The sequence below is a fragment of the Nannobrachium achirus genome, assembly GCF_963921795.1.
Source record: "Nannobrachium achirus genome assembly, chromosome: 3".
In the NCBI taxonomy this organism is placed as follows: Eukaryota; Metazoa; Chordata; class Actinopteri; order Myctophiformes; family Myctophidae; genus Nannobrachium; species Nannobrachium achirus.
Genome location: NC_137812.1, coordinates 57291786 through 57318381, shown reverse-complemented (window position 1 = coordinate 57318381; position 26596 = coordinate 57291786). Strand labels below are relative to the sequence as shown.

Below are 26596 nucleotides of genomic sequence, written 5' to 3'. Positions count from 1 at the left end.
TATAGAAAAATAGCAGATATACAAGCTCACAGTCGTGAAAATGTGTGCAAATCTTTGAATATATGTATTTTTAAGCAAACATTTGTAACTCAAATTTTGCCTCTGGGGGGTCCCTGGAACTAAATATTTTGAGATGGGGGTCCATGGCCAAATTATTTTGGGGGTCCTTGACATGAAAAAGTTTGAGAACCACTGACATAGAAACATAGGTTTTTCCAAAATAAACTTAGAAGGATTTGAAATATTCAAATACTTGCACAAATCTTTCAAAAATAGCAGATCTACAGCAGATTGTATATCTGCTATTTTTCAATAGTTAAAGCACAAAAGAATGTGTTCCCAGTCTAGATGGTTTAAACCCCCTCCCCTATGAAGAACATTAATGGGGGGGGCCCGTAGTGAATCCTTGTACCCAGGGCCCAGAATTTGGTGCACATGGCCTCTCCACTCAGGTTCAGGTTCAGGTTCGGTTTATTAGTCAAATGCGTATCCATACAAGTACAGACAAACAATGAAATGCTTGTGCCAAGAGCACTCTCAGCCTTATTGCACACAAAACAATACGACAACAACAGGTCACCCAGGACAACCCAAAAAACAACAAAACAACCATACAGTGTGACAGTGTACAGTTTAAAAACTGCGTATATTGCACATGACTACCTACGTCTCGCTTCCATCTCTTCGTTAAGCAACCTGATTGCTTGAGCATAAAAACTATTACTGAAACGGGTGGTGTGAGATTTGATGCTCTGGTAACGTTTTTTTGATGGGAGGAGATAGAACAGGGAATGGGCGGGATGACAGCTGTCCTTTAAGATGTTCTCTGTCTTTTTCTTACAGCGTGTGTTATAGATTGTGTGTAGCTGTGGTAATTCTGTGCCAATGATTTTGGCAGCTCTCTTCACATATGGGTGCCCTAAGGGTGTGATTGGACAAGCGGCATGTGCGTTCCCCGCCACATGAGTCAACACAGACTTCGGCACGCGTGTTCCCCGCCGCAGCGACCCGATACGCGGTTTTCCGGAACCGCCGCGAAAGTTTCGGAATCTCCGTATACGGAGCTGATGTCTGACATCAGATCTCCATATACGGGCATAAAATGGACGCAGACAGACAGATACAGAACAGATATCTCTATATATGGGCATAAATGGACATAGGCAAACAGATGGTCAAAACAGGTCCTATGACAACAAGTATAATGGAGTTTGCATTAAAGGGTGGGGCATTCATTCCCTATTTACATCGTTCCCGAGTAGGACGGTCCTCGACTAGACGCTCAGCCGACTGTCAGGCAGATACAGAGATCTCCATATATGGGCATAAAATGGACGCAGTCAGACATATATCTCCATATATGGGCATAAATGGACACAGGCAAACAGATGGTCAAAACGGGTCCTATGGGGCTTTTAAGCCGTGACATCATTTTGTAGTCAGACCTCCAAGCAGATTTATTGTCAATATCTGTCCCTCGCTATTTCAACAGATCCGAGACAAAAATAACGACTAAAGTATAATTCTACCACTTTCCTTTCAACAACAAAGAGAAGTAAAATTAGTAAATAGTAAAAATAGTAAAAAGATTCGCTTTTTGGGAGGGCAAAAGTTCTCCTCTGCCTACAAAATGATGTCAGACTTAACAGCCCCATGACCCTATTTACATCGTTCCCGAGTTGGGGTCCTATTCCCTATTTACATTGTTCCCGAGTTGGCCAGGCCGCCGACTAGACGCTCAGCCGCCCGGAGCTTCTTGTCACTTAAAATTCTGTAAAACCCATACAGTGAGAGACAAGAGTAACAAGAAGGACAAGGATACATAAACATGCTGACAGGTACATCTGCCACAGACGGATGCAACATCTTTGAACCCGTATCTAGCTACAGCAGAGCCATATGCTACATGGCGTAATGTGTTCACATTTTAAAGGCTGGCAACGCGCTTCAAAGCAGCACCAAACACACGCACCACGCACTCAGGCAGTGCCGTCGTGACTGTCCCCTGATATTTCTGCAATCATGTCACGCTGATGTGCCTGCTTTATTACATTTAGACTGCCTGCTCAGCACCTCCACACTGCGTCTTATCGCAGAGAGATGCTCTGCTCAGAAACACAGTCTGGATTGAATCATCGACGACACGTTGCAATGCCAGGAGCAGCGTTTGCTGCTGAGCTTGTCTGCAGTGTCAGTAGTCAGGGACACAGCTCTCACATACTGTAGCACACAGAGGCGCTTGAGATCAGCTCTTGCGCATACACACACACACACACACACACACACACACACACACACACACACACACACACACACGCGAGAGCGTGCGCACACACACAATTACTTATGCTCTTCACCTTCTATGGGGCATAAGGCACCTATCACAGTCTTTGGCAACCAGTTGTGCCCCACAGGAGACCTGTCTCCAGTAGATTTTCTCACTACATTTACACTACACACACACACACACACACACACACACACACAGGAGCTGACTTTGCTCGTGTTGCAGTCACACCCATGGCCTCTGAAAGGCTTTCACCATGGGTGATCATTCTGCCTGCAGGGAAGTTTTTTCAAGGTTTTTTGAATTTTTCAAAAATAGCAGATCTACAAGCTCACAACAAGGTGCAAGCTCATAGGTCAGTTATTTTTGGAATAGCCGGAGCATACAATACAGTGGTTAAACCGATTTAGATTTAGCTGGGCACCCCCTGGAATCCCCTCAAGGACACCCGGGGTTCCCCGTACCCCACTTTGAGAATGACTGTTTTACACTGCCACCTCTTGACAAAGTACAGAGTGTGGCACTGGCTTTCAAAGAGCACAAGTGCATCATGGCATCTTTGTTCTCGCAGCAGTGTCATCAAAGGCAGTGGTTCCCAAACCTTCCCTTTTAGCTCGTGACCCAAAAGAGAAATTAAATGTTTGCAGGGACCCAAACTAGTGAAAACAGCAGATCTACAAGCTCACAAGGCGTCGCGTCTCTTCTCTCCGTGTTCATATTCCATACATTTCTTTATTTTATTTATTAATGAAATGACTTTGAAAAATCATCGAATTTCTTATTTAATTCATGAAGCTTTAGCTTTTGGGGGAATGTTTTTTGAAAATGTTTTGAAATTATAATAATTAATAACAAAATGTAGGAAACAAAAAAACCCATAAAATATTGTCCGCGACCCAGTGTTTGGGAACCAGTGATCGAAGGTTTACACTTCGCACTTGTAAGGCTTGGCATCAGCACTGCTGACTTTTACTGCACAGGGAATCTGACAGGCACACGTGTGTATCCCCTCCATTCTTGTCTACATCTGTGTGTGTGAGTGTGAGGGTGGGTGTGCATGCGTGCGTTTTGCATGCATTTATGCGTGCGTGTGATTATGTATTTTTCGCAAAGAAGAGAGAGATAGTAACAGGAGAATTGGACGACGATGCTGTTTTCTCACTTCAAGTCATTCACACACACGCACCATAGGTGCATCGTCGTCGTCTTTAAAACAGGCCTTTCCCATAAAACGTTTGGATTGTGAAATAATAATTGTAATTATTTGTTCGTGGTCCAAAATTGTTTTATTTATTCCCATAAGCTGGCGGATGCCATTATCCACGTTGTTTCCGTTTTCACTGGGGATAGTACTTTCTTCATTCAAAGAGAGGCTTACAGTAATGGTGCAAACTGCATGAGTGCTGCCTTATTGAGATTACTCAGGGAAATAAGGAACCTTCTGTGACCGAGGTGTTGAGAGGTATAGTGTAGTGTGACATCTAGCGGCTGAATGTTGTCTATTACAGCAGCAGTTCCCATCCTTTTCTGGATCAAGACCCACTTGAAAGCATTCTCAGCCCACCCATCAGACTACTTAACATATAACATACTGTAACTGATAGATTACTCTTTTCAATGTGATACCGCCATGCCATTGCATGACGCATGACTTTATTTGAAAATGGTAAATGCTAAATGGTCTGCATTTATACAATGTACAGTACAGTACTTCACATTCACCCATTCACACACACATTCACACACAGGTGGCAGAGGAAACCATGCAAGGCACCAACCTGCTCACTGGGAGCAGTTAGGGGTTCTGTGTCTTTATTTATTTTATTATGTTCTGACTTCTACTCTCACACTGGTGCCATGTCATTAGTCTAAGCCTAGCCCTAACTGTAACCTCACACTAACCTAACATTTCGGACTATTGGGATGTTGTTATAATGGGCAGCCCCCCTTTACACCAGCCCTGTCTGTGACCTCCTAATCCCACTCGCTGCAGCTGTGGGACTTAATTGGTCCCATCACCATGTTGTTAAGATAAGGCTGAGGGAGCTATCGGCTCCTCGGTTTTCTGTATTGTAACAAAAATGAAAAGGTAGTCACTCATCATTACAGATGTCTGTAGTTCCAAACATCTGGAAAAAGTAATTGATGTGTTGAAACTACCTTTTAAACTGGGTTTTAGCCACCTGCCTGCGCCAAATTTAATGGGAACGTGCATTTACATCTAACATGGAGGCACGTGAATATTGAGCAGTCTTCTCCAGTATATAAGCCAGGCTGAGAAAAAAAATGCATGTCAAGCTATGCTGTTGTTGTTAAAGGCATGGTTCCTATAGTATCTAGTTTTCTTTGTTACTTTTATAATGCAGTAACTAGTAAAGTGACAGTTTAGCTTTTATAGCAATAACTAGTAACTATTAGTAATATAACTTGCCCTACACTGACCCTAACCCACGCGAGCGCACACTCACACACACACACACGCACGCACTCATGCACGCACGCACTCATGCACGCACGCACGCACGCACACAGAAAAGAGACTATCAAGTCCTGCAAACAGACAGACTCACTGATCTTTTATTGGGGTTTAGGTTTCGCTTTGAATCCTTGTCCTCTCATAAAGTGGCTAAGCATAATACAGAGCTGACATTAATATGATGCATACTTCCTCTAGTCCCTAGCTTAGCATTATACGAGACAGAAAGTGAGAACGCAGCCGGACATTTTTTTATATGTCTGCGAGCGTAGCTGTGGCATGTCATGGTTTTAGTGACCCAGCAAACTTTGACTGGACAGTGGGACCCAGCTTTTCGTTTTCCCCAGATGGACGCCATACACCGAATGGTCCCGTAGTGACCTTACTGGTGCTGAGACATCAGTGCTGATACAGTGCGTTGTGGCAAAAAAGTCACCAACCAAACGGTGCTTCCGAATGAAAAACGTTTAGCTGGTGTTCATTTTGGACATTGAGAAGGACAAGAGTTTATGTGTGTGTATTGTGCATTCGAAAGTGTTAAAGGACCAGGATTCGTTAGTGCATGCATGCGTGTTTGTGACTGTCTGTGTGTTCCTGCATACGTGTAGCTTTACACAAGCTTTATTGTCTCTCAGCCAGTCATTCATTCATCTCATTCAGTCAGTCAGTCAGTGACTGACTTGACTGACTGACTGACTGACTGACTGACTGACTGACGTAAATGCCAGGCTTCATACTATCAGATGCCTTTGAGCACAAGATAGGCCACATGGGACCAGACTAATAAAATAGCGTGGGATTCATTTAACAAAGTAACTGCTTACCAGAGTAATCTGTTTGACTTTCTTTATTTTTTACAGCCTTTATAGAGGGAAGTGCGTAGGACGTGTTAGGATGACAAGGAGATAGTTTTTTGGATGACAGTGTTAACAATGCTTGTCAGTAGTACACATTGTCCCCCATTGAAACAAGCAACATCTTTGAGCTTTGCAAACAGCAACTTTTGTTGCTTAAATCTGTGCCTCAAAATATATGTTCAATATATGTACTCTTCAAAATCTACTTTCCGCTGTGAGAGAGAACAAGCAGAAAGTATGGATTTAAATCCTTGAATTGAAATAATAACAATCATTCTTGTGGCTGTGGGAAATTCTGACTTTGGCCCTCCATAGGTCAGAGACACGTCAAACAGGGTCAGCCTAGGCCCTAAGGCTTCAACTATTGATTATTTTCTCAGCAATTATTGGTTAATTCTTTTGATTCAATGAATAATTGTATTTATTTATTTGTTTGTCTTGCCCCAGACATACAATCCCTTTTATGCTAATATATGGACTGGTGATCCCTGTCTGTAGAACCAACCGTGTGCTGTGAGACCCCAGACATGCGTCTCAGTATCTGTCCTTGTCCTGTTCCATGTTCTTTTTATGCCCATACTGTATATGGAGAACACTGACGGCATCAGTAAGTCCATGCGTGTCAATGTGATGTAAAACGCATATGTGCCCATATATGGAGATCTCTGTATCTCTCAGTCCTTGTCCCCTTTTATGGGAATATTGGTTGGATCGGCGGGTTCTACTGAAATATGTTGTTTTGTACAACTGTACATCATGCAAGTACAGTAACGGCAGGGGAAGTAGCTGAGAGCGTAGGCGTACATATCCGTGATTCCTCCGTGCGAAAGTTGGAGTCTGTAGAACCAACCTCTGAAGCCCTAGTCATGCGACTCAGGGCCCCATGGGTCTCAGATTCAATTAGTAGTTGGGATTATTTGATTAATTTATGTACACATCAGTCAATTAACTGTTGCACCCCAACAGTCCTGGACAGGAAATGGGGTCACAACTCACCCAGCCCAGAGCCCACCAACCCTTTTCACACAGGCACCCATTGGAAGGGTTGATGTCACAGTACACGTAGTGCTGTCCAATAGTAGTCTCATACTGACCTGTTGACACATTGTTATTTGAGTGTAGGACTCATAAAATCATTTTTTTCTCATCACTTTTTTTAGTTTTTCGATATATATAAAAGTGGTTTTGTCTCTATTTTTGTTTTGCAAGTTGGACTTAACTGTGATCATTGTAGGCCATCCTTTCATATCCAGTCAATTTCATATTGGCAGACTTTGCAGAACCGTTGTTGGTCCAACACAAAGCAATCATGTGGGAATTGTTCTGCTCCATATTCTGCTGTCAGATTATCAGCTTCAGGCTTTTATTTTCCTCCATCAAAGATTTTTACATGACTGTTTTATATGTATCATCCCAAAACAAAACCCATGAATAAAACATAGGAATGATGCAGTCACTGGTAACCATAAATGCAATGTCAAATTTCCTTTCCCCATTTTGAAGTTAACAGTGATGTTTTGACATTATTGTTGTTGGATGATGCAGGCTGGTCACCAGAAGGTTGCCAGGTCAAATCCCCACAAACTAAGTGTGAGGTCTGAAGTTTCCAGGGACGTGCTGGCCATTGGGAAAAGCGGGACAACTCCCGAACGGCCGGTTCATTCCCGGCCAGTCCAGGCCGGCCATTATTATTAAAATGTCGGCCTTTGTTCCACTTTGGGGGCTGGGCGGCCAACAACGTAAATCGTCACTGTAGGGCAGAAACCTCGTATCTCCAAGTTTCAAATTTGTAAATTTTTTTACAAAGCAAAGCCCTGCTTCATCATACAAGGCCGTCGCACAAAAGTAGTGAAAACAGCCGATCTACGTTGTGCGTTGTGTGCTTGTAGATCGGCTGTTTTCACTAGTTTAAATCATTTTTAAAATGATAAATACAAAACAAACGGTTTTGGACATACAAGGTTTCCACCCGACAACGACGAAATATAACTCAGTAATTGGCCCACTGGCTTGTCACTTGTCATGATCTGAAATGGCAAATCTTTGAGTAGCAGCAGCGCTATAGAGAGAGATCTCTCTCTATAGCGTGCAATGAGGGCCTCTCCAACTCTTTTTCCCGGGCTGAATCAGGGGCCCAGCATGTCCCTGTCTGAACCTATGTGTGACTGACTGAATAAAAAGCAGGGGGCGGTGCAAGAAAGCCAATACGTGAAATTAAAGAGCACGAATGCTCTGCAAAACCTTTCCGTGATAAAGGTTAAAAAGAAAACAATAACATAGACTGCAGACCCGTCTGTCTCCCCCGACAGGCTTAAAAACAGATCCACGATGATCAAACACAGATGTGCTCTAACCGTTTAGTATGAAGGGCCACCATAGCTCTAAAACCCCCACGTTCATATTTCAGACAATGATGCGTTTTTGGAAGGTGATTCACTCACCTCATATTGCAGATTTATGTGATGGAAAAATAAAGCATGTTATGGTTATGAAGATGGAGGGCTCTGCTTGCTCGGCTGAGGGTTGACCGGTCAGAGTGTGGAGACGGGCGGACGTTGCTCGCTGTCCAACAGCGGCAGTTTCATTGCTTGTTTTTTGCACATCATGCAGGGGTGTCGCACCAAATTCTGGGCTCTGGGTACCAGGATTCACTCCGGGCCCCCCATGAATGGGAATGCATTATTATGCATTATTTTGTGCTTTAACCATTGAAAAATAGCAGATATACAAGCTCACATTGGTGTGCCTTGTCATGTTTGTTTAAATTGGTGCAATCTAAAATAAAGACAAAGTTAAAAAAGAAAAAAGAAAAAAAGAAAAAGGGATATACAATCTCACAGCACGGCACAGAGTGCCTCGCTGCGAGCTTGAACTGCTATTTTTTTTAAATCGTAAACATTTGTGCAGGTCTTCTAAATCCTTCTAAGATATTTTTGAAAAACCTAAGTTGTCAGTAGTGGAGCTCAAACTTTTTCATGTGAAGGACCTCCAATGATATGTATTTGGCCACAGACCCCCATCTCAAAATATCTAGCTCCAGGGACCACCCAGAAGCAAAATTTGAGTTACAAATGTTTGCTGAAAAAATACATTCAAAGATTTGCACAAATTTTCGCGACTTTTCAAAAATAGTAGATCTACAAGCTCTCAGCGGTGCCGTGCTGTGAGCTTGTATATCTGCTATTTTTCAATAGCTAACGTATAAAATAATTAAGGCCCCTCCATCTTGGGCCCTTGTAACTCACTCCCACTCCCCCCCCCCTTGTGACGCCCCTGTGTAGCACAAATAAGTACCAATAACATGATATCTCAGGAAATGGAATGATTATGATTCAGGGGGAATATGTCTTGTAATATGTCTTGGGACTGAGCTTCCACTTGCTCTTATGCTACCACTTCCTTCTCCTCCAGATCGGTTTCAAATACTGCAATACTTCTACTACTCATCACGCAAATGCAACCCACAGAACATTATTCAATACTCGTCAGATTGCTACGTTTCTAAAAGTCAGTTTAACCACTGAAAGCATATTGACCGGACTCTCCCGGGAACTTGCCCGCCTCCTTTCTTCCCCCTGTACACCAAATCTCATCACTGAAAATAGCCGATCTACAAGGTCAAAATGCATCATGGCGCGCTGTGATCTTGCAGGTCTACTATTTTGGTTGATTGCTTGCCTATTTACACCAAAAGTCTAAATGACATGCCCAGTATGGGACTCCTGTGGTTAATCAATGGTACTTAATTATTGACAATTTGACTGATGCTATTGGAAATTCATTTATCCATTGAAAAAATGTGGGCGGCTGTGCAGCGTCGCGGTATTGTCACCTGAAGTGCCGCGCGGTAACCCCAACTGGATGCGGCAACCTGCCACACAGCACATCCATTTTCCCCGGTGGGGAGAACCATGGGAAAACGTGTTCACCGCGCGGCAACGCTGAAAAAATAGAACTGCTGCGTATCGGCGCGGCAGGCGAGGCGGCAGACCCGCGGCTGCGCGCGTCTGATGCCGCTGGTGTGGGTTAGTTCATTGAAAATAATGGGGCTGTATGTTTTGACGCGCCTCTTCCACACCGCCTCCGCGTCCGGTGTGTGTTCCCCTTTAGAGTTAATGAATTGTTTTTTTTGGGGGGCTGGAAGAGACACTGGGAAGAAAAAAAATAAAAATGTGAAATTCATGGTGTAGTACCTTTAAGCAGATCACTGTTCACACTTCATGTTCAGCTTGGACACAGCTCTGTTCCTGCCGCTGTCTGCTTTTCAAACTCCCTCCACCTCCCTATCCTCCTCCTCTGTAATGTATGATTCTGTGGATGGTATGATGTTATGTTTGTGTATCTTTAAATACACTTTAAAGGGCTCGATATTTAAATGTTTGTTTCTGTGGATTTTATGTTAATCGGTATATTAATTCATGCTTGAAGGGTTCTATGTTGATGCATAACTTATGCATATTATCTTATGCTCTGCTTCTGGGGGGGGTTATCATAGAAGCAGAGTCACACTGCCAATCTGAATGCAATAGCATTGCAATAAATGGTAAATGTTTCATCTGAGCTATGAAGTGTCTTAACTGAAATGTATGATTTATGTTTCTGACTCTCTTCCTGTGTGTTTTGTAGATTCATCCTGGTCTTCAGCTGCTTGGTTCTTTCCGTGTTCTCAACCATTCCAGCTCATCAGGACTTCTCATCTGAATGTCTGCTCATTCTGGTAAGAAACTGGATACCTAATGTATCACCCAGGGACGTGCTGGGCCCCTAATTCAGCCTGGGAAAAAGAGTTGTAGAGGCCCTCATTGCGCGCTATAGAGAGAGATCTCTCTCTATAGCGCTGCTGCTACTCAAAGATTTGCCATTTCAGATCATGACAAGTGACAAGCCAGTGGGCCAATTACATGAGTTATATTTTGTCGTTGTCGGGTAGAAACCTTGTATGTCCAAAACCGTTTGTTTTGTATTTATCATTTTAAAAATGATTTAAACTTGTGAAAACAGCCGATCTACAAGCACACAACGCCTCGCACCGCGAGGCGTTGTGTGCTTGTAGATCTTCTGTTTTCACTACTTTTGTGCGACGGCCTTGTATGATGAAGCAGGGCTTTGCTTTGCGAAAAAAATTACAAATTTGAAACTTGGAGATACAAGGTTTCTGCCCGACAGTGAAGATTTACTTTGTTGGCCGCCCAGTCCCCAAAATGGAATGAAGGCCGTCATTTTATTTTAAATCTTTTCCTAATGGCCGGCCTGGACCGGTTGGGAATGAACCGGCCGCTCGGGAGTTGTCCCGCTTTTCCCAATGGCCAGCATGTCCCTGTATCACCCCATCAACGGCTGCTGGCTACAGATACTTAATGTATGTAATGTGAACATTGATCTGCATTTGAAATAAGAGTCCCATACAGCATTTAGACTTTTAACCATTCTAACAACGGTCAAAATGTTAAGCTGTCATACGCCATATGCCCCTGTACACCAATCTACACGTTGTGAGTTTTAGATTTCCTATTTTCGGCATGCGACTGCATCGTACGATGTAGTAGATCAGGTAGATGCTTGCTCACAGCTTAAATCAGTGGTTCTCAACCTGTGAGTTGGGACCACGGGGGGGGGGGTCCCCAAATTATTCTGGGGGGTCCCCAGATGATTAGCTTAATGTGAAACATTGTTTTCTCACACAACAGTAAACAAACCAACATAACGTTTAAGTGTATAGAGGGTTTATGCACATTTCTAAAGTGACAATTTAAGGACCTTTTAATACCTCTAAAATGACAAATTAAACATTAGCGAAATCGACAATTATTAGAGGCAGAAATTGTGAAAATAGTCGATCTACATGCTCCCAACGCATCGCAACGCGAGGCGTTGTGAGCATGTAGATCTGCTATTTTCATAATAGAACCGTGTTATACAAAATGTAATGGTTCAACTCTTAGTGCTCATCAGGGTAGGGTGGGGGGGGGTCCCCAGTTAAAATATGATTATTTTGGGGGTCACAGCCTGAAAAGGTTGAGAACTACTGGCTTAAATAACAGAAATAGCGCTCAGACTACATTAACAGACTGTTAACGTGTGCCGCTGCGGAAATAGCACAGCATAAAGAAAAACACAACACTCCACTCTTAGTGGTCCAAACGCTCCCCTCTCCTCCCTTGTCCTCATTAAATAGGTTTTAAAGGAAGCTGTGGAGGAGATAATCAGCATTTGTAACAAAGTCACAGTCTATCACTGTCAAAAGCCCATTTTAAAGAGAATTGCTCATAAAAAATATATTTCTTTTTTCATTGATGATAAAAGCCAAGTAGCGTCAGGAGTTTAGTTTGAATAGCATGAGATATTATTGCCTCGTTAAGTCCATGTCCTTGCTGTTGCCCAGCCTCAGCGGAAGGCTTCTAGGGAATAAGAAGCAGCTCATTAGTCACTTTATCGTCCTCATCCAAAGAACTGCCCCGTCTCTGAAAATATGCTCTTTTTATGCTTAATTCATGCTCTGCTGTACAATGCTGTCGCGCACACTGAAAGTCCACAACGCCTTTCGGATGCGACACCTTGAGGTGCTTGTAGATCTGCCATTTTCGGCTCACGACACAGAGTACAGAGTACAACGAAGTATAAATAAGGCTTCAGTGTGTAATTGTCGGTAGGGGTGCAGGAAAAAATCTATTCTAATTCGAATCGTGTTTCTAACATGGTAAGATTCAGAATCGATTCTCATTTTCCAGAAATTATTTTTTTATTACGATAATTTATTAGATATTATGTTGTGTTTGTACAAGTTAAAAGTATGTGAGCAAGCATGAATAAATCGGACATGTTCGAATCGTTTGGATTTGAAAGAATCAAAAGAAATTGTGAATCGTGACCCCAAGAATCGATTTTGAATCGAATTGTGGGATACCCAAAGATTCGCAGCCCTAATTTTCCTTCCTTTTTTCATCGAATCATTTTAATAAACAAGGAAGAAATATGAATTAATTGTAAAATGTCACATTATTTGATTTAATTGAAATGTAATTTTCAGAGAATGTTGAATAGTCATTTATTTGCATTTCTTTGTGAACTGTAATTCCGGTATTTGAGAAAATGATTTTCACACTATTTAATGGTCAATTTCAATGGATCCCAATTTTTCTAATGCCTGCATGAAGGTTTTATGAGATAATTTGTTTGTTGCTTGATAAACAAGGCTCTAACATTTGAAAGAAAGAACAATGGGTTTTATGGGTTTTCTCCCCAACAACACCTACTGTAGAACTACAGAATACTTAATATGCTTATGAATGCAATTGTATTATGCATGCAGAAACTCTACACTGATATGATGGTTTGGAAACAGGAACAAAGGTTATGTCTTGGCTTTTAATTCCCTGCACTAATGGATAGGAGGAAATAGCACACAGGGAGAGTTAATTATACAGTATGTATTTCAAAGGTGTGCATTGATCTCATAGCAAACCTTACAACCTAATCTTTTTAGACAGCCCACAGTTGAAATAACGGTATTTAGTTTCCTATAGGCTAAATGCTGAATTTGGATTTTGTTTATGAGGTTGCAAACTCCCAGTTGTTGACAGATCAAATTCCATAGAGGAGGAGACTAGTCATCGAGACTAGTCATCTTCTGGCACACAGGCTATATTTCACACAAACTATGGCAAATGGCCAAACATAGTGTAATACAGTTGTAGAGATCACGAGGGAATGTTATGTAATTATACTAATGTTTAGATATCATATTTTGTATATTGAAGATATACAAATGTATTGTGTGGTCTGGACTTACTTGGCCATGACAGATTGGAAGACTGGGGATATTTAAGGATTATGATGATCTCATTATCATACAGTAAATTGATTTACAACATCGCCATGCAAGAGATCCGTGGGGAAATATGTGGAATGAAGTCACGTACAGCATTTCAAATGAACCTGATGAGTAACAGAGGACACAAGTCACCTATACTGCAAATCCAAGTAGTAGTCACATCATGTGCAGTAGTACCGGTATATCAGGTCAAAGGTTTTGTTTGTGTGATTGAGTGACACATATAGCTCTGGTCCATAGCGTTAGTGGAGTTCTCCCTAACGGCTAACGCTATGTTCCTCTACCTCCGCCCAGGCTTGGCAAAACCGTAAAGCCCAGTCGTCTGGTCCAAAAATAACAAAAAACTGTTTTGCCACTCACCAAACCAAAGGTATCAGTGGGGAGTTGAAAGCTTAATCTACTTAGTGGACGCAGTCTGAGCCCCCCACCACACGCTTAAAATAGTTTTTGTAATAAAATGGATTAATTTAACCACACCAAATAATAACTGCCTCCCTAGAGTTAAAACATGATCTAGTCTCCCCTTGCCAGCGATTTCGAGCGTTTTCACTGACCTTTGATCCACAGCCATCAGCTGGGTGAAGATATAACAGATATAACAGGATTAACGAAGGTCTCCCCTGCCCCACGATTGCAGTGATAATTGTGATTTAATGGACTGCTGAATTAGTACATGTATTAAAAGACCATCAACACTGTAGGGATGGAGGGGCGCCCGCTGGCCTGGTGGTCAAGGCGCATACCACATACTAGGCTATGATGCCTGCTGGCGTCGCCGGTTCGATTCCCGATCCGGACGACCTTTGCCATATGTCATTCCCCATCTCTCTCCCCATTTCCTGTCAGCCTACTGTCCTATCAAATAAAGGCATAAAAAGCCCAAAAACAAATCTTTAAAAAAAAAAAACTGTAGGGATGGGCAATATAATCGATATGGCAATACATCGTGATAGTTTATTTGCCAATACTGTATCGATACTTCGGGCAGTAGTATCGCGATACTTTGAGGAAAATAAAATATGTTCCCATGCATAGGAACCAATGGTAGAAGTCCGGTCCTGACACTCAGCTGCCTCTAGATGTTGCTGTACTATATTAGCTACTTCCCCTTCAGTGAGTGAGGTCTCTCGATAAAATGGCTGCGAACGACGAAAACAACAACATTAGAGCAGCGCCTTTGGCTTTTAAAGCTGATATATCGCAATAGTATCGTATCGCAAAGATTCGCAATATATCCTGATACTATTGCATCGTGACCCAAGTATCGTGATACGTATTGCATCGCGAGATTCTTGCCAATATCCACCCCTACAACACTGTGATATTGACAGATGAATTGGACACATCATCCATTCCAAACCGAAAGGTTTTCCCCTAACATTGATATCTGCTTATTGTTCAACACTTTTTGCAGGAGTTTGTGATGATTGTGGTGTTTGGGTTGGAGTACATCATCCGTATCTGGTCGGCTGGATGTTGCTGCCGCTACAGAGGATGGCAGGGCCGGCTCCGCTTCGCCAGGAAGCCCTTCTGTGTCATAGGTGAGTTGCACTGTGTTTTTTATGCGGGAAACACGTCATACAGTTTAGTACAGCTTTTTGAAGATAGCAGATCAACAAGCTCACAGTGTGTCACATCACCACACGTTGTGGGCTTGTAGATCTGCTTTATTTAAAAAAAAAAGGTTTTTGAATATTTTTGAAACATTGTAACAACACAAATCTATGTGTGTACTGTAACTCGATTTAAATCTAATTAGGGTGAAATTAACGTACTTACATTCTTACTTACTTACTTACTTACTTACAGATTGGCCAATGGGCAAGGTCACAGCATACAGTCAAAGTTTAGCCCTATGCTGATGCATTGCATTGCATCTTCTCGTGTACTGTACGTTTCTAGTTGTCTCCACCAGCCGAAAGGCATGGGGGATGTTTTCGCCCCTGTCCGTCCGTCCGTCCGTGCGTTTGTTTGTCCGTGTGTGTGTGTCCGTCCGTGCGTGCGTCCGTCCATCCAGTTTGTTACCAGCTAATCTCCGGCGCCGTTGGCACGGTCGCTGCGAAACTGTGCACACACACTCCCTGGATGCCAATTCAGCCCCACATTTTTCATATGGGCCTGTTCTAGCGCCACCAGGAGGCCGATTTTTTGCAAAACTAACTTTTGGCCAGTACTCCAACAGATTTTGTCCAAAAATCACACAAATTGGTAGACAGTATCTCTACAGTCATGTGATCGACACAGATCTGTCTGACATTCCATATTCCATCCTGATTGGCTAAAACTGTCTTCCAAAGTTTGCAGGATTGGTCAGTATTGAATAAAATGCCTGAATCATGAATGCAGTGTGCGATTTTGGTGAAATTGTGCATGCACATTCCCATTTTGCTGAAATTGTGCATGCACATTCACATTTTGGTGAAATTGTGCATGCACATTATACCCTATAGGCCGATGGATAAATGCCACTTAAAAAAAATCAGCCACATGGTGTTGCTATAACAGCCCGATTCGTGTTTTTACCTATAACTCTACTGATCAATGTACAACTTTGTATGTGCACTCTCTAGAGGCAAAGGAAAAACCTAGCGCCCTGCATTTTTCATATCAGCCTTTTATAGCACCACCAAGAGGCCGACTTATGTAAAACATCTTTTCCCATTATTCCTTTAGATGTTATCCAAAAATCATGCAAATCAGTAGAGTACACAGTATCTCTATAGTCATGTGATCAAGACGGATCTATCCGATATTTCATATTCCGTCCTAATTGGCTAACATTGGCTTCCAAACATTGCAGGATTGTCCATTTTGAACAAAATGACATATCATGAACACAGCTTGTGATTACAGAGAAATTCTGCACGCACATTCCCACTAGGAAGGAACAAATTACACTCTTTTCATATTGGCCTATTATAGCGCCACCAGCAGGTCAACTTTTGCCAAACTCATTTTTGGTTCAAAATGCCTCAAATCATGCATTCAGTGTCACTGTTAAAGGCCAAAGAAGACATGGCACCCTTTTCACATTTAGCGCCACCAGGTGGCCACAATAACTACCTGACCTGGTGGAGACCTGTGCTCGGAAGAGCACTGCTTTTAGTTGTATCTGTGATTTTATTGTTCAGATTTGTTTATTATTTTGGCTGGTTGGTTACATGTTGGTTATTTTTAGTGTGAATGCTGTGCCTGGTCCCCCTGGTTTTGGTGCAGTGTGCCTACTTTGATCCTTGCTGTAGTGCAAAATCTGCAAGCACACTCCACTATTCCTCTCCCAAGTCATATATGACACATTTGTACTTGGATACAGTTTGTAACAATGGTGATATTATGTGACTCTCCGTTTCCCTCTAGCTGCCGTTGGGAATCCTCTGTCTATGGAAATTGACATTCAACTTTAGAGGGTTACTGTGGCACGGTATTGACCATAGTTTCCTAGCTTTATATACAGATGTGGTTTAGGCTCTTAAACAGGAGGGAGCATTTTGCGCAATGGGGTCTAAATTTACCGTCATAGATTCTTTCCAGTGTTTAGATGTGGATCTTTCTCTGTTCCTTCTTGGACAGAGCAGCAGGGTGCTTGAGGAAGGAGGGAGGCCAAGGCTTTAGTGGTCATGCAGGGGTGTTGTGAGTTCCCATCATCATCACACGATTCAGTCATCTGCCAACACTCAGGCAGGAAGACCGAGCATAACAAGAGGATAGACAGGCCAAGACAAAAGAACGATTGAGAGACAGGGAAAAGCATAATTGAAGATGGGGCAAAGTAGGAGAGTGAAAGAAAGAGTAGTCACTAGTCAAAGTTCCAGATCTTGGATAGGGGTAGAAAAGCAGAACAAACTGGAAGCAGTGCTCTTTTGAGCACAGGTCTCCACCAGGGCAGGCGTCCTGGTGGCCCTATAATGAGCCAATGTAAAAAGGGTGGCATGTGTTCTTTGCCAATTTTAGACCTTTCATGGCAATCGGACGCTGCATGCATCCATTTGAGGCATCGTGTTCCAAAAATGTGTCTTGCTAAAGTCTACCTGCTGGCCGCTATAACAGGCCAATGTGAAAAGGGTAGCATTTGTTTCCTTGATCTAGTGGGAATATGCGTGTCAAATTTCACTGTAATCACAAGTTGCGTTGATGATTTGAGGCATTTTGTTTAAAAACAGAGCAATCCTGCAAACTTTGGAAGCCAATATTAGCCAATTAGGATGGAATATGAAATATCAGACGGATCGGTCGGAGGCGAAAACATATTCTCCCCCATGCCTTCGGCTGGTGGAGACAATAAAACATAAAAATCGTAAAGGACTATAGATGGTCCTGGGATTTGGACAACCAAAGTGTAGTAATGCTTCACAGAAGGTTCACTGTAATCACCTCTCCCAGTTGAGATTCCTATTATAACAGCATACTGTAACTGTTCAGGTTATAATAGTAAACCCGAAAAAGAATGTCTTTGCAATATTGACTTGTTTAATGTACAATGTTGAAACATATGTGACATGAATAAAGATATATATAAAAAAAAAAATAATAGTAAACCCAAACAGACAAATCTATAAAGGAATGTTAATAATTAAGTCAAGATGATTGAGGAGATGCTGATTCTTAAAAACATTAAAAACCAGCTAGCATAATGGTCTGTGCACTATACTAAGAGCACTATACCCGCAAACCTCTGTGTGGTGTTTCACACTTTAGTGTGAGAGTTGGCACTGGGTGGGAACAGGTTGCCAGTCCATTAAAGCCAGGTTGGTAGCTGCTGGTTGGAATTCTCAGAGGTACTGTAACATGGTGTCCATCTGCCACTGTTGATTGCAGTGTTGACTCCAAAGCATTCACAAGAGACTTGCCTGTGTGAACGGAACACACAACACACACAACCTTCAAGGCTACATCCATCATATTCTGTATTTTCCTGCACAGTGCTTGTTGGTGAATAATGTAATGATGGTGGAGAAAGTTTGTAAAGCACGCCTGAGTAAATCATCCATTATGTAGACAAGTTTTAACAGGGGATCTTCCATTCTATTAGCAATGTCGATGAACACACAGAAAATGTCCTGAACTGCTTTCAGTCTCATCTCATATCTTTAGCTGTTGTTGAAAACATAGTTCAGTCAGATAACCCACGATTAGGATTGAAACAATGTTTATTATTATTATGAATGAGTAATGCAAGTGTGTATATCTCACATTTATTTTGGCGTCAGGCTCTGCTCTCCCTGCTCAGCGCAGCACAGAAGAACATCAATAACCATTAGGAGCAGGGAGATATAAATATATATAAACACCCCCCATGGGGAACAGAATTAACAGCAGAGCCTACTGGTGGTGCTGGGGAGGCGGTGGGGGCAAGCAAGTGCCAGCTGCCAATCAGCAAGGCAGGAGGAAGAGACAACTGAACAGGCTTTAAGTAGGTTGGCAATGATCAGCTGACTGCCACGTCACCTGTGACGCAAGACTGGCGTAGTAGTGTTGTAACAGAACTGAATGCAACCGCATTGACCCCTCGGGTATATCTGACTGAACCTATGATCGCAGGCTCTATCCATTTCAGTCAGATAACCCACGATTAGGATTGAAACAATGTTTATTATTATTATGAATGAGTAATGCAAGTGTGTATATGTCACATTTATTTTGGCGTCAGGCTCTGCTCTCCCTGCTCAGCGCAGCACAGAAGAACATCAATAACCATTAGGAGCAGGGAGATATAAATATATATAAACACCCCCAACACGCAGAACCAAGAACGCCCTACGGGAAATTACTCTACCGATTCATCCTAGCAGATGTCCCACTGCTCCTTGACGGAGACACAGTGACGAAGTGCAGCTAGCATTTCTAGATCCTGCTAGGATATACTAACATTATGTGGGAGAACTATGTGAGATGGCGCAACCAGCCGTGTGACATCTCCGCGGATATCCCACTGCTCCTCCTTGGAGGTGCAGTGACGAATGCCGCTAGCATCCTGGATCCAGCTAAGACATACTAACATTATGTGGAAAAATCTATGTGAACTGGCGCAACCAGCCATGCACGTCTTAGCAGATATCCCACTGCTCCTAATGGAGACACAGAGACGAATGCAACTAGCATCCTGGATCCTGATAAGACATACTAACATAATGTGGAAAAATCTATGTGAGCTGGCGCAACAAGCCGTGTGTCATCCTAGCAGATATCCCCCTGCTCCGTAGGAGACACCGAGACGAAATGCCGCTAGCATTTCTGGATCCTGCTAGGATATACTAACATTATGTGGAAATCTATGTAAGCCAGGCACTGCTCCTAAGAGACACAGTGACGTCCCACTGCTCTTAGGAGACACAGTGACGAATGCAAGCTTATGAGCCTTCAATGTGGGGTGAAGCTCCCCTCTAATACTACGCCGATCCCAACTTCTCCCCCAACACAGCGACAACCATCTGGGATCGCTAAGGCATAACTTTAGTTGCCCACACCAACAGCCATCCCTCTAATGCCAGTATAGAGGAGCATTAGGACTTAAGTGAACGTAACTCTGATGCACACGATTTCCCCCAGCTACCACCATATATTTAGTAATACTGCTTGAACCGCTCAAGCTAAATTACAACACTTGAACTCATTAAATTCTGATAAGTTGAGATAATATTTAACATCAGTTCCGCTGACGGTTTGGATAAAAGAATACATTAAGATTGATTAGAGTGAATAGATCTAAGATTGGAACCAACGAGTACTAACCATGCTTTTACTGAACAGTGATTAATGAAAATAAATATAACTATCATCCTATCACCACCAGATAACACCTTTCCTAAAACACTCTACGCATAATCATCCATTCGATGATCTGACAGCCGACCCATTTAGACAGCAACATCTCCAGCCAGCATGACAGACTTTTATATCTTGACTATTAATGGAGCACCTCTCCGTAAGTAACATGCAATGGAGTTTACTTCTGTATGCTTGTCGCACATACCGGTACATGACATCCACTGTTAACCGGCTTTTCATGGTAAGCATAACAGTAGCTGAACATACTCATCCTGACAACTCCTGACCAAGACGGAGTGATATCCATGATTAGCATTAAATGATGCAACCAGCGAACCCGTTCTCAGTCGATGTTGAGACCTGCCCGAGCAGAACATCTATGATGGCAACCAAGCGAACCCGTTCTGATGACGATGTTGGGAGACCTGCCTGAGCAGGATATCTAAATGAGCAGTCGGCGAAAACACTTACCCGGTGAGAATTCTGATATAGAGGGAATATCCTACTTAGTGAATTACCCATGCTATGCTAAACCTACCATGTAAATCATATGCACCATTGCATAACTGATGCGCGATTGCATCTTAACATTTAAGCTTATGCACATAAGCATGCCTGCTGCACCATGGCATCTTAACATTTAACCTTATGCACCATTGGCATCTTAAATACCATTTAACCTTATGCCCATTGGCATACCTGATGCGCCATTGGCATCTTAAACCCAACATTTAACCTCATACACCATGGTGTACCTGATGCACCATGGTATCATAACCTACCACTTAAAAACATTAAGCAGTATTGGCATACCTGATGCACATTGCATCTTAACCTACTGGGTGATGACAACGCATTTTCCTTTTTTATTAATTTTATTTTTTTATAATATATATAAATATATATATATATAGCCATAATATATAAATGTACTTAAATGTAATTTTTTATTTATCCATTTGTGAATATAGAATTAATTCACCCAAGTAGGCTACCTGAACTGAGCGCAGGGCAGAGTTTGATACCAGCTCAATTGAGAGGATTATTAACTTGATTATCCGAAGACAAACATGAAGGCTACTAGCCAACACCGGAGAAGCTATCACATCAAGCACCGAAATAAATGGAAGCTAGCTTGGCATGAACCAACAACCTGACTGCTAGCATTAGCTCCCCCACGAAGTGCCCCAACCATTTGGAATAGGGAAATCATCAGTGGTGTAAGTAACTAAGCACATCCACTTAAGTACTGTACCTAAGCACACTCTTGAGGTATTTGTACTTTACTTGAGTATTTCTAATTTCCAATACTTTAACTTCTACTCCACTACAACTTGGATTCAAATATTGTACTTTTACTCCACTAAATGTATTTGAAAACTGTAGTTACTTTGCAGGTGTAAATTACAATAATACAAAACACACATTAACCCACTTTAGCCCTATTTTATACCTTGGCTCACAACGCGTCGCAATTTTCAAGCATTTAGACTTTTACTTTTGGTACCCCAAGTACACTTTCATGCCAATACTTCCGTACGTTTACTCAAGTACATTTTGAATCCTGGACGTCTCCTTGCAACGGAGTACATCCACAGTGCAGCACCGATACTTCCACTTAAGTACAAAATGTGAGCACTTTTCCACCCCTGGAAATCATGAAAAGCCACAGCTACCGAATGCATGCACAATACTCCAGTGCATTTAGAGCATAGACTACGTTTCCCAGAAAGCACCAGCAAGTTCAACTGATGACGTCATAGGTCAGACAGCTTGTGATTGCGGAAGCAAACAATGATCGCACATAAACCACTATGAGCTTGCAGCGTTCCTTTATCCCAGAAGCCAACACAGACAGACATCCTTAATAAGACTTCTCAATGGGAAGTGATTAATGTGCTTTAGAAAATCATTTCACGGGAGCTTCTACAGTAAACGGCAGACGCACTACTATGATCTATGAAGCCACAGGACACTTTAGCTGAAGCTACGACGTAGCACTGTCTATTAGCAACTTGAGAACATCGGCCACTCATGGACATAAGCGCTGATCTGACAGCCAGACAGCTAGTGCCTGACTGCATTTGGGCTTCACAATACATTAACATGTAAACCCAAGGTGAGACATAAGCAGCCCACAGAGACAAAATCATTTAAAACAAGCTGCAAAACGAATATCTCCCGTAGACCCGTTGCCAGATCCTGTGAGTGAAACAAGTGACCAGTCTATGAAACCAAGCCCAAAGATCCGCCACTTGAGCTCTATAACATAAGCTATTTCCTAAAAATATAAATAAAACAAATGTTTTAGCAAGCCAAATACCCTCCAGAACCACGCCCAAACAAAGAAACCCGCAGCTAGAGACCTCACAGGAATACAACCGAGTCGCTTATAATGAGCAGACATGGCAACACTGTCGACGGCCGCCGTAGAATGCAATCAATGTTTGTCGCCGGGCTTTATTTAATGCCAAGTTTGCCGACTAATGCCAGCATAGCATACTACAACAGGATGGTAGTTTAGAGCTGTTGGAAGTAGGCCATTTCGTGAAGACACCTTAACACACCATAGACTGAAAAACAACAACGCAGAGCTTGAAAGATAGCGAACTACTTTACCCATAGAGCTCAGTATGCGCAGAGGGGTGCGCAACATGTCTAGCAGCATGACGTTACTAGGAGGCGAACTCACGCTAGCTGGATGCTAACAACCCACGTTAAACATAACACAAGTTATAAGCTGACACTCTCTGCATCAGCAGCAGAGAGCTCCTGGCTGACACTGACTGAATGGGATGAGCGATTGCTCATGGCTGCGGAGACGACAAGCAAACAAGCCACTGATCCTGATGAATTCTATGGTTTCTGAGCTAACTTTAGCAAATGGCCTGACTTGCTAACGGCTAAACAGTTCAATAAAATATATGGAACAACTGAGGTGAGAAATAAACAACAACCCACAATATACACATGTTCCCCCTCTTTTTCTGCTGGAACAGCTAATCAATGATGTGGTTAAGTTCCCAAAGCCCAGAGGGAATGAGATCCTCATTATTATGAGACTTGAACCTGTCAAGAATAACAACCACAATCAACCACTGTTCCTGAGCTTAACTTTAGCAATGTTAGCAAAGCCCACAGCACATTTAAATTAGCTTTAGCAACAAACGACTGCCACATTAGACTGTAGCACTGCAGAATGGGCAACTGGGCACCAGCAACATTAGCAAAGACAACATGAACCTTGAAGCAATAATAAGAATTCAGCAGCGATAACCAGAATCAAACAATCCCAACATTTTTTCCATACAACCTGGCCAAGTCACGGCTTCTTAGCTTAGCAGCCAAGAACATGATTAAGCAACAATAAGCAGCAGAACAACCAGTAACACCCAGCCAGCTAGGCACAGCAAGCAGCCTCACACCATGAGGCATGGCAACTTGGCAAGCAAGTGCCAGCTGCCAATCAGCAAGGCAGGAGGAAGAGACAACTGAACAGGCTTTAAGTAGGTTGGCAATGATCAGCTGACTGCCACGTCACCTGTGACGCAAGACTGGCGTAGTAGTGTTGTAACAGAACTGAATGCAACCGCATTGACCCCTCGGGTATATCTGACTGAACCTATGATCGCAGGCTCTATCCATTAGTAGCTGAGAACAAAACGGGTAACACACCTGGCCCATTGATATGGGCCATACAAGGGCCATTCCCTAGCTAATTTGCACTGTGCTTCGATTTATTGGCGTTCACATTCAAACCAGCAAGCCAGAATACATTGGATGGCAGTAGCATAGGGGCCCCAGGGCAGTGGTGTCTCTCTGAAACATGCATAGTTTGCATGTAGGGAGTGCTAGCACTGGGGGTAAGCGTTGGGTTTAAACATGTATCTATTATTAAGCTGAATTCACACCAGCAGTGGTATTTCGCTGCCACATTCTGACAAAGTGGCAAGGTTCGATGTCTACAAGGAGCGACCACCACTTTCCTTACAGTAGCAGGAGGCTGAGCCAACAAAAAGCAAAACAAACTTGATAAAAGGTCAACTCTGCTGCTGTGTTTGCACTCTGGACATTCTGTCACTGCTGCTGGTGTGAGTGTTAGGGTTACATTTCTGTTCCGTGTGTGTGTGTGTGTGTGTGTGTGTGTGTGTGTGTGTGTGTGTGTGCGTGTGCGTGTGCGTGTGTGTGTGTGTGTGTGTGTGTGTGTGTGTGTGTGTGTGTGTGTGTGTGTGTGTGTAGACACATTTTTCTGTGTTAATGTCTGTGGGGACAAAATAAAAAGCAACTGGAAAGTGTTCTAAACAGGTGCCTTACTGTACCCAGCAGCCCTTTAGAGATCTGTGGGACCAAATCCTTAAAACGGAGGTACAGGAACTCAGCCGCTGACAAGCTGGATTTAATATTCTCACTATTCGGTTCCTATAGGATTCAATGTAAGTCCACTGGAATTGTGTTAGTAAATGTCCTGGACTGCCATGCCAAACGATGTAGCCTAATATTGTGTCATTTGTCATTTTAAGCTTCAGCTGATTTCCCTGTAGGAGACTCTTTCATTTGTGCGTGTAAAAGTCATGCGATAGGACTATACTGTAGATTGGCAAACTGGGAAATCATCTGAGTACCTGAGATATAAATCCATTGATCCAAGTGTTGGGGAAGATTAGAGCAGTAGATTAGTATTAGTAGATTAGTAACGAGGTTGTGTTATCCTTGACTCTGTGTGTGTGTGTGTGTGTGTGTGTGTGTGTGTGTGTGTGTGTGTGTGTGTGTGTGTGTGTGTGTGTGTGTGTGCGCGCGCTCGCATGTGTGTGTGTGTGTGTGCATGGCCATCACTCTGAAATCAATTCGTTACTCTGACGTCTTTCTAAATTCCTTCAAATTGATATTTCAAGGTGCAAGCTCATTGAAGGAATGTTTCAGATTTACAATTTGGAATGTTGGGCGTTGGGAAGGAGCTGCAGTTGTTTGGGCTAGCTGTTTGAAACAGGACAGATTTACTACCACTGCTGTGCTGTTGCTAACGTCATCCCCAACACTGTCAACTCCCCAATAGGGATGGGACGAAGATTTAGCCAAATTTAGACGAAAATGTAGCCATATACCGGTAGATACTTTTACTTAAGTAAAAGGTTTTACACCACTGCCTGCGCCTGGGTGTCAGACATGTATTTTTCATGGTGCTTCTCCTGCACACCACGGGTCAATGGACCCATGATTTACTGTATATGACGTGAGCCATTGGCCACACCTTGGTCAGCATTTTCCCAGTCAGGTTACTCCCACATTAAGAATATATGACAGAAAAAAACTCTCAGGAAAAGCTAAGTAGCATGACTTGAAGGTGGCCTTTCATACTGTACGGTGAAAGAGCCACTGGAGAACATCGTGATGGACACACAGAAGAAACAATTAATCGATTTAATCGATTAATTTGCTGATATAAAAGCCGATCTACAAGCTCACAACTGTGATGCAATGTGAGCAGAATAATGCCAAAAATAATAGTAGTAGATTACTGATCGATAGTTGCAGCCCTTGAAGAAACATCTTGTGTTTGAAGCTTTGGGTCCCCGGGTACTTTTATTTGTGCTCTTTCAGGCATTATGTTTCACTTTTGTTGTATGTGGTTTCTTTGTAAACCTTGCCTCTGTAGCCGAGTAGAGCCTGAATCCCAAAAGCCTATCTTCCTGGGAAAGGGGAGATTCCCTCTTGGTTTAGCAATAGATGTTTGGTTTCCAACACAGCAGCCCCAGTTAGCAGAATATACTTGAGTTGCTCAGCCTGAAGCCCAAACGCTTAATGTCTCCCCTGGGGAGTCCTGCTTGGTCTAGCGGCAGATGTTTGGTTTCCCACCCGGGAGAATCAGGTGTTACACCTGTCCCTAGGATAGCGTGTGTTTGTGTGCCTTTTTGTGTGCTGAAATCTGATTAATGTCCGATATAACCTGTGAAAACTAATTTATATATGGAGCAGTGTACAATTATCTTACTATAAATGCGAGAAATCTCTGTGAGTATGTATGTATGTATGTGCCCCGCGTATCTCGAGAATCGTTCGTCCCACCGGCTTCAGATTCGGCACGCGAATGTGATTCCCTATTTAGGTTTGTATGGCAGATCAATATTGCAGGAACACTAAGGGTGATTATTATTCTGCTGTTATTGCCCTTGGCAAATTGTGACATCCCCAGGCCTGATTGAGCCTTTGTTCACATAATAAGTAGGTGGGGTGAGTGTGAGATCGTTGGTTGATTGCAGCAAAATGATTGTTTACACTAACAGGCACTGTGATTATCTTATAGATTGAGGCACTGTGATTATCTTATAGATTTGGACCTCAAGGCTTAGATGAACAATCACTCTGTCGGTTTTGAATGGTCC

At 42.7% G+C, this 26596-nt stretch overlaps 1 protein-coding gene across 1 annotated transcript in view; it reads left to right on the top strand.

Annotated features, from left to right (window-relative positions):
* The window catches only part of LOC308282474 (potassium voltage-gated channel subfamily KQT member 5-like), a gene marked incomplete at both ends in the record, with an annotated part of 140949 nt that overhangs the window by 92187 nt on the left and 22166 nt on the right, over positions 1-26596 (top strand). Inside the window, 2 exons of the mRNA XM_080722827.1 lie at positions 10247-10337; positions 14866-14992. Coding sequence (XP_080578953.1) covers positions 10247-10337; positions 14866-14992 — 218 coding nt within the window. The remainder of the gene's footprint in view (positions 1-10246; positions 10338-14865; positions 14993-26596) is intronic.